The sequence below is a fragment of the Rhincodon typus genome, chromosome 16 (genome assembly GCF_021869965.1).
Source record: "Rhincodon typus isolate 14 chromosome 16, sRhiTyp1.1, whole genome shotgun sequence".
NCBI lineage: Eukaryota > Metazoa > Chordata > Chondrichthyes > Orectolobiformes > Rhincodontidae > Rhincodon > Rhincodon typus.
The window spans coordinates 21,868,702-21,878,258 of NC_063347.1; the positions used below are offsets into that span (position 1 = coordinate 21,868,702).

At 42.9% G+C, this 9,557-nt stretch overlaps 1 protein-coding gene across 1 annotated transcript in view; it reads left to right on the forward strand.

Moving 5' to 3' along the window:
• The window catches only part of syn2b (synapsin IIb), a 342,671-nt gene that overhangs the window by 256,490 nt on the left and 76,624 nt on the right, over positions 1–9,557 (forward strand). Inside the window, exons 6-7 of the mRNA XM_048606715.1 lie at positions 5,613–5,675; positions 6,192–6,334. Coding sequence (XP_048462672.1) covers positions 5,613–5,675; positions 6,192–6,334 — 206 coding nt within the window. The remainder of the gene's footprint in view (positions 1–5,612; positions 5,676–6,191; positions 6,335–9,557) is intronic.

Below are 9,557 nucleotides of genomic sequence, written 5' to 3' on the forward strand. Positions count from 1 at the left end.
TACACCTTCTTAACAACTCTATCCACCTGGGTGGCAGCTTTCAGGGAACTGTGGACATGAACCCCAAGATCCCTCTGCTCCTTCACACTGCCAAGAATCTTTCCGTTAACCCTGTATTCTGCTTTCAAATTTGTCCTTCCAAAATTAATCACCTCACACTTTTCAGGGTTAAACTCCATCTGCCACTTCTCAGCCAAGCTCTGCATCCTATCAATGTCCCTTTGTAACCTAGAACAACCCTCCGCACTATCCACAACTCGACCCACCTTCGTATCGTCCACGAACTTACTAATCCACCCTTCCACTCCTTCATCCAAATCATTTACAAAAATCACAATTAGGAGAGGACCCAGAACAGATCCTTGTGGTACACCACTCATAACTGAGCACCATGTTGAATATTTTCTGTCCACTACCACCCTTTGTCTTCTAGGGGATAAGTATATGAAAAGGACAGGTTTGGAAGAATATGGGCCAAATGCAGGCAAGTGGGATTAATTTAGTTTGGGAGCATGGTCGGCGTGGACTATGTGGACCAAAGTGTCTGCTCCCATGCTGCATGACTATGACTGAATGACAATGGCAGCAGATACATGGAAACACTATCACCTGCAAGTTCCCTTCCAAGCCACTTACTATCCCGAATGAACATATATTGCCATTCCTTGTCTGTCACTCTGTCAAAACCCGGGAATCCCTCCCTAACAACATTGTGAGTCTATCTATTGCACAAGAACTGCAGCGGTTCAAGGAGGCAGATCACAATCACCTTCAAGGGCAAGTAAGCACAGACAATAAAAGCTGGCTGAGCCAATGATGCCCACATCCTGTGAATTAATAATGAACTCTCTCCCATGACCTGCATCCTCTGCAATGGGGGGCCTCATTGGGTTTATTACTGGCAGTAGCCATCATCTCCTTTATGGTGCTGCTGAGTAATAAAAAGTTACAGCCTCTGAATATCCTGCATCTTTCAAAAGATGGATCTTCCACGCCTCTGGCTCTTCGACCCAAGGGAATTCCCATCTTAGCCCAGTTAAGTGTTTGGCAACACTGAGGTTGATCTCCAGACATGGATGAGCCCTCCATCAATGATGTTAAATTCTGCACAACATTATAAGTTAGTGGCTTTTCATATTTAAAGTCATAAAAATTAAATAAAATATATTTTAAAAATGTTTATTACTGTGTCTTTAATCAGAACAATGAATGCATTATGCAGATGAAACATGGCACGTACTAAACATTATCAGGATTCTCCTGCAAGCTGTGGAATTTTAACTGTGGTGCTTTAACTCAAAAGTGAAAAGGTTAAAGGAGAAATGGGGTCAGAATTAAAATTTTAACATTTTAACTCTCCATTTGACTCAAATCTGCCCAATTGGGAGTAAAATCTCCATCGTATTATTCCCAGATAAGCAGACTAGTTAAGCAATAGCCTGACATAGCCATATTCACAGAATCATACCTTACAGACAATGTCCCAGACACCACTGTCACCATCCCTGGATATGTCCTGTCCCACCAGCAGAACAGACCCAGCAGAGGGGGCGGCACAGTGGTCGAGAGGGTGTTGCTCTAGGAGTGCTCAACATTGACTCTGGATCCCATGAAGTCTCATGACTTCAGGTTAAACATGGGCAAGGATACCTCCTGCTGATTATCACGTACCTTCCTCCCTCAGCTGATGAATCAGTACTCCTCCATGTTGAACAACTCTTAGAGGAAGCACTGAGGATGGCAAGGGCACAAAATGTACTCTGGGTGGGGGATTTCAATGTCCAGCACCAAGAGTAGCTCAGCAGCAGTACCAGTGATCGAGCTGGCCGGGTCCTAAAGGATGTAGCTGCTCAACTGGGTCTGCAGCAGGTGGTGAGGGAACCAACAAGAGGGAAAAACATATTTGACCTCATCCTTACTAATCTGCCAGCTGCAGTTGCATCTGCCCATGACAGTATCGGTACGAGTGACCATCGCACAGTCCTTGTGGAGATGAAGTCCCGCCTTCACACTGAGAATAACTTCCATCGTGTTGTTTGGCACTATCACCATGCTAAATGGGACAGACTTTGCACAGATCTAGCAACGCAAGACTGGGCATCAAAGGGGCGCTGTGGGCCATCAACAGCAGCAGAATTGTACTCCACCACAATCTGTAACCTCATGGCCTGGCATATCCCTCACTCAACCATTACCATCAAGCCAGGAAATCAATCCTGGTTCAATGGGGAGTGCAGGACGACATGCCAGGAGCAGCACCAGGCGTACCTGGAGATGAGGTAACAACCTGTTGAAGCCACCAAACAGGACCACTTGCACATCAAACAGTGAAAGCAGAAGTGATAGACAGAGCTAAGCAATCCCACAGCCAACAGATCAGATCTAAGCTCTACAGTCTTGCCATATCCAGTTGTGAATGGTGGTGAACAATTAAACAACTCACTGGAGGAGGAAGCTCCACACATATCCCCATCCTCAATGATGGAAGAGTCCAGCACATCAGTGCAAAAGATAAGGCTGAAGCGTTTGCAGCAATCTTCAGCCAGAAGTTCTGTGTGGATGATCCATCTCAGCCTCCTCCAGTGGTCCTCTGCATTATAGATACCAGTCTTCAGCCAATTTGATTCACTCCATGTGATATCAAGAAACGGTTGGAGACACTGAACACTGCAAAGGCTACAGGCCATGACAACATTCCAACAATAGTGCTGAAGACTTGTGCTCCAGAACTTGCCGCTCCCCTAGCCAAGCTGTTCCAGTACAGTTACAACACTGGTATCTACCCGGCAATATGGAAAATTGCCCAGAATGTCCTGTACACAAAAGGTATGTCAAATCCAACCCGGCCAATTACCGCCCCATCAGTCTACTCTTGATCATCAGTAAAGTGATGGAAGGTGTTATCAACAGTGCTATCAAGCAGCACCTGCTCAGCAATAACCTGCTCAGTGACACCCAGTTTGGGTTCTGCCAGGGCCACTCGGCTCCTGACCTCATTACAATCTTGGTTCAAGCATGGACAAAAGAGCTGAATTCCAGAGGAGGTGAGAGTGACAGCCCTTGATATCAAGGCTGCATTCGACCGGGAATGGCATCAAGGAGCCCTAGCTAAACTGGAATCAATGGGTATCAGAGGGCAAACTCTCTGATGGCTGGCGTCATACCTGACACATAGGAAGATGGTTGTGGTTGTTGGAGGTCAATCATTTCAGCTCCAGGACATTTCTGCAGGAGTTCCTCAGGATAGTGTCCTTGGCCCAACCGTCTTCATCTGCTTCATCAATGACCTTCCCTCTATCATAAGGTCAGAAGTGGGGGATGTTCGCTGATGATTACATAATGCTCAGCAACATTTGTGACTCCTCAGACACTGAAGTAGTCCGTGTTCAAATGCAACAAGATCTGGACAATATCCAGGTTGGGCTGACAAGTGGCAAGTGACATTTGTGCCACACAAATGCCAGGCTATGACCATCTCCAACAAGAGAAAATCTAACCCCTGCCCATTGACATTCAATGGTGTTACCATCACTGAATTCCCCACTATCAACATCCTGCGGGTTATCATTGACCAGAAACCCAACTGGACTTGCCACATAAACACAAGGCTAATCGGGCAGGTCAGAAGCTAGGAATACTGCAGCGAGTAACTCACCTCCTGACTCCTTAAGGTCTGTCCACCATCTACAAGGCACAAGTCAGGAGTGTGATGGAATATTCGCCACTTGACTGGATGAGTGTAGCCCAACATCACTAAAGGGGCTTGACACTATCCTGTTTGATTGACACTACATCCACCAGCATCCATTCCATCCACCACAGATGCTCAGTAGCAGCAGTGTGTACTAACTACAAAATGCACTGCAGAAATTCGCCAAAGATCCTCAGACAGCACCTTCCAAACCCACAACCACTTCCATCTAGAAGGACAAGTGCAGCAGATACATGTGAACACCACCACCTCCAAGTTCCCCTCCAACCCACTCACCATCCTGACTTGGAAATATATCGCCATTCCTTCACTGTCGCTGGGTCAAAATCCTGGAATTCCCTCCCCCAGTGGCATTGTGGGTCAGTCTACAGAAGGTAGACTGCAGTGGTTTAAGAGATAGCTTACCACCACCTTTTGAAGGGCAGCTAGGGATGGGCAAGAAATGCTGGCCAGCCGGTGATGCCCACATCCCACAAATGAATAGGAAAAAAATCTAAATCTACTGGTGAGTTTTTAACAAATTTGAGCAAAGGTTCAACACATTGATTTGACTGTTTTTGACACCCCAAAAAATGATTTCATGTCATACAATTCAGACCAATCCAAGTCATACATTATGTGTTCTGTGAATATAGCCTAAGCCTTTGTTGTTTAGAGTACAACATAAGCATAGTACAGCACAGCTGGGACTTGGTTTTGATCAGACAATGATGAAGTATAATTAACCCAGTCATTTCAACATGTAAGTTAGCAATTCAAGCTCTTAAATTAGTATGTTTTATAAATTCCTACAGCATAGGGAGCATTGAATGATCACGTGCAAGATGGTAGACTGTGTTTGAATCCTTTAGCGCTTGAAAAAGTTATCTAACGTGTAGCCAGTGATCCATGCTTATGACTGATATTTTGCAAGGTGGGTGATAGTTTATAGAACCTATAACGTAAAAGTGCACTCAAAGATTTAAGAAGAGATGAGGGATAATAAGGGAGTACTGCAAATAGATAAGTGCCCCGACCTTACCTGGGTGTCAACTTGATAGTTCCGTTATAAAACTGTTTCTTTGAATACAACATTTTTTAAATTTGGAGATAAAGCTGAAAATGACATTGACATGTTATGCAATGTACTGTCCGTTAGTGGTATGATTCTGCATTACACAAAAATCAGGTGGTTAAAACCACAGCACGAATGTGCTAAACCTGGGGTTGTTTTCAAACAGTTATCCCTCCATACAGGAAACAGGCAGAGTGACGAAGTTTTTTTCAGTGGAAGCAGTTGGTGGTGCAAACCATTTTTGTGGTTGGATCTCATTTGCATTATGAGCAAACTGCTCACTACTCAGAAGAGATGGGGAATCTGGCATTTCCAGTAGGAGCCCTGCAAGTGCAGTTAAGTTGAGGGTAAGGGAGACAACCCCGGTAGAGGATCATAGGAGCTGCGACATCAATTTTTCTCTTTGATTGATGATCTGCTTATAAATGCTCATTTCTGTTGGCTGCTCACCAATTCTATTTAGATGAGACATAATCATAGAAATGATTGGAATTACTGACCACATGCATCAGATAATCTATGACCTTGTTCTACCTGATGGAAGTAATCAGATGAAAATCCAACCCATGATGACTTACTGACCATGGCTGAGGTCTAACACCTAAATGTGGATTTCCTGAGAGATTTTGCTGCATAAAAGTGTTGTTAGGCTGTTGTTGGTACAAGAGTTTTAATATATATCTGAATTGTCATTAAATCCCAAAGTTCCTGTTGAATGAGTAATAATGAACACGACTCAATGTTCTTGCTAATATCTGATACGTTATGAAATATGTTCCATTTAAGCACAGTGTGAATAAAATTGAAATGTATTAAATATAATGGGAACATTTTCTGTATTTTCAGTTAACCATGCCAACATTTCCTGCTGTTGTGAAGATCGGACATGCTCATTCAGGCATGGGAAAGGTAACTAACTCGTTTCAGTTGTCTCAGCCAGAAGTCTGTAGTATGTCAAAAATATTTGAACAGAAACATTTCTCTAAACCTTAAGTTAGAAATTCTTACTGCTTCTCAGTATTGCAGAATGAAAATATGGTAGCACTGTAATTCTTTGACAGTGCAAACCAGCTCACTGTGTCTACCAAGTACTGACCAGGTGTTGCAAGGTCAGAAGATTGTATGCAATGCAAGCCTAAACTTTCAATGTTATTTAACCAAAGATTCTTTCTGTTTGTCACCATTGACATAAATCGATCCAATATTCAAAAGCTTGTATCAAATTTTGACTTGTATAGTGTGTGTAGAACGATATTATATAACGTAGATATTATCAGATACTTTGCAAGATCATTTCAAAATTCTCATGGACGAAAATTGCTTCTGTATTATTTCAGATAAGTGCACATAATCTGATTCTTTTCTCTTTCTCTCTCTTTCTCTCTTGTACCTTTTCCATATGCTGCCTTTATTGGATGGTACCAGGTGAAAGTAGAAAATCACTATGATTTTCAGGACATAGCAAGTGTGGTAGCCCTGACAAACACTTACGCCACAACTGAACCTTTCATAGACTCCAAGTATGATATAAGGATTCAAAAAATAGGCAATAATTACAAGGCTTACATGTGAGCAAATTTTAAATATATTTATTTGAAAACGCACTTTTTTTTATCTTTAGTTGATTAGTTTCAATAGTTGTATTGGTGTTCATTTTCTTTTAGTACAGTTCTCACTGCTTAGGTTGAGTGTTTTCATGCTGTATGGCAAGTGAACACCACCATTAATAAGATACTATTGCCTGAAGGATGTTTAAAGCCACAAACAGGAGGTTGGTGCTGTTCAGAGAAACACAATTATATTTAGTGTATTAGCTCATTGCCACGGCCATGTAGCCTCTACTTCTAGAGGTGCCTTTGAATGCAGTCTGTGGGAGCCACTAAAGCACGTCATTTGTAAAACGCTATCAGAGTGATACAGCTGAAAATGTGTTAATTTTTAGAACTGTAAGAGAGTCAGCTGCTGAAGGAAACAGCAACAAGTACAATTTAAAAAGAACTTGGATTCTAAAGAAGCATCACTGGACACAAAACGTTAACTCTGCTTTCTCTCCAAAGAAGCTGTCCAACTTACTGAGTTTTTCCAGCAACTTCTGATTCTCTTTTAGATTTAATGGGTGAGTCAAAACTGCAGTGCAGTTTCCAATCCTTGTTGCTATGGAAATTAAATGAGATATGAGACAATTGGAATTTTTTCCACTTTCAATGGCTAAACTCTGAAATAGCTACAGAGTTAACTAAAAACCTGACCATATAGGAATACCATCTTGCCCTCGATGCTGGGGAAAGAATGCTGCAAGCTGTGTTGCAGTGCAGATCTCAACTTGGAGAGAAATGTCAGACAGGAGAGATTCTGTAGGACTTGAAAACACACACTTTGATCCTACACTAATATTACTTATGAATGGTATATGTTGAACATCAGACCTCAAGAGGAAAGGGAGACTATTGATCAATATTTGCTGCATCTACCCTACAATGTGGAAAATTGCCCTGGTATATCTTGTACACAAAAAGTAGGACAAATTCAACCCAATCAAATACCAACCATCAGTCTACTCTCAATCATGAACAAAGTGATGGAAGGGATCATCAAACTGCTATCAAGAAGCATTTGCTGAAAAATAAACTGCTCACCAATGCTTAAATTGGGTTCACTTGGGCCACCCTGCTCCTGACCTCAACACAGCTTTGGTTCCAAGAAAAAAAAAATTCCTCATCTCTATCTTAAATGGAAGACCTGAATGAAAGCAACAGTTCCTGATCTACATTCTGGAGGATATTCTGGAGATGTAAATGGTTGCACATGCTATTTGGCACTTGCACTGCTCCAGAAGAACAGCACAAGAAAGTCAGTGAGTTTTCCAGAGTGGAAGTTATTGTGGATGATCTGCTAATCTTTGATGTTAAGACACAATGGAAGAAGACATTGCGGACTACACTCAGAACCTATTGTAACAGCTAGAAATAGATCACCAGATGAACCTGAACCTGAACCTGAACCTGAACAAGAAAAAGATTCAGTTGAGGATGCCTAATTTCGAGAGCAGACAGTGGAAGAACCTTGCCCAGATCATTTTTTTTAATTGTTCATTCAAAGAAAGTGGGCTTCGCTGGCTGGGTCAGCATTTATTGTCCATCTAAAAGCAAAATATGGTGGATGCTGGAAAACTGAATGAAAATGGAAAGTGTTGGAGAAACTCAGTAGGTCTGGCAGAATCTGTGGAGACAGAAATGGAGTTAATGTTTTGAGTCCAGCAGAAGTGGAATTAATTCTGAAGAAGAGTTGGACTTGAAATATTAAAACTGTCTTTCACTCCACAGATGCTGCCAGACCTGTTGAGTTTCTCCAGCATTTTCTGATTTTATTTATTGCCCATCCTTAGTTGCTGTTGAAACTTTGGTGGTGAGCTGCTTTCTCAAACTTCTACAATCTATTTGGTGTAGATGCATCCAAATATCCTGACATGGTGAGAGCTGGTAGCAGACATGCAGTGATCAACAGATGTGAAAGCAAAGCAATGATTTGTTGGATTCTTAAAACCTTTAGTGAAGCTCTTGCTTGACTTTCTCATCAGAGTATGAAACTCTACATAAGCTCACTGCCAAGGATGTGCTGTGGTATGGGAGTACAGAACAAGAAGCAGCTTTCACTGGAATTGAACAACCAGTGACAATAACAACAATACTAAATTACTACAATATCAATCATGATGTCACCATGCAGTGTGATGCCATAAGATAGGATTTGGAGCAACCCTTGTGCAATAACAACTTCAATGTGCTTTCAGACTGTGAACACAAAATGAATGGCTAGGTACAAATAGAGAAAAAAAAATGCCTTGCTGTAGTCTTTAATGCATTCTCACCAATACATGTTTGGGAGACAAAATGACAGTGGATTTCGGCCACTTCAAAGTATGTCTACATGCTCCTAAAGACTCTACAAAGAATGCAGTTTTGTTTATAGAGATATAGAGTCAACTAGTCATAGAGTCATGCAGTATAGAAATAGACCCTTCGGGTCCAACTAATCTGCGCCAACCAAGATATCCCAATCTGACATAGTCCCATTTGCCAGCATTTGGCCCATTTCCCTCTAAACCTTCCTATTCATGTACCCAGCAGGCCAAGCAACATTATAGGAGCAGGAAGGCTGACGTTTCGGGCCTAGACCCTTCATCAGAAATGGGGGAGGGGAAGGGGGTTCTGAAATAAATAGGGAGAGAGGGGGAGGCAGATAGAAGATGGAAAGAGGAGAAGGTAGGTGGAGAGGAGACAGACAGGTCAAAGAGGTGGGGATAGAGCCAGTAAAGGTAACTGTAGGTGGGGAGTTAGGGAGGAGATAGGTCAGTCCAGGGAGGACGGACAGGTCAAGGGAGCGGGATGAGGTTAGTAGGTAAGAGTTGGGGGTGGGGCTTGAGGTGGGAGGAGGGGATAGGTGGGAGGAAGAACAGGTTAGGGAGGCGGGGACGAGCTGGGCTGGTTTTGGGATGCGGTAGGGGGAGGGGAGATTTTGAAGCTTTCAAGCCCACCGACTCCCACAGCTACCTAGAATACACCTCCTACCACCCAACTTCCTGCAAAAATGCCATCCCCTATTCCCAATTCCTTCGCCTCCGCCGCATCTGCTCCCAGGATGAGGCATTCCACTCCCGTACATCTCAGATGTCCTTGTTTTTCAAGGACCGCAACATCCCCCCCTCAGTGGTCGAGAACGCCCTCGACCATATCTCCTGCATTTCCCGCACCTCCTCCCTCACACCCCGTCCCCGCAATAACAACCAAAAAA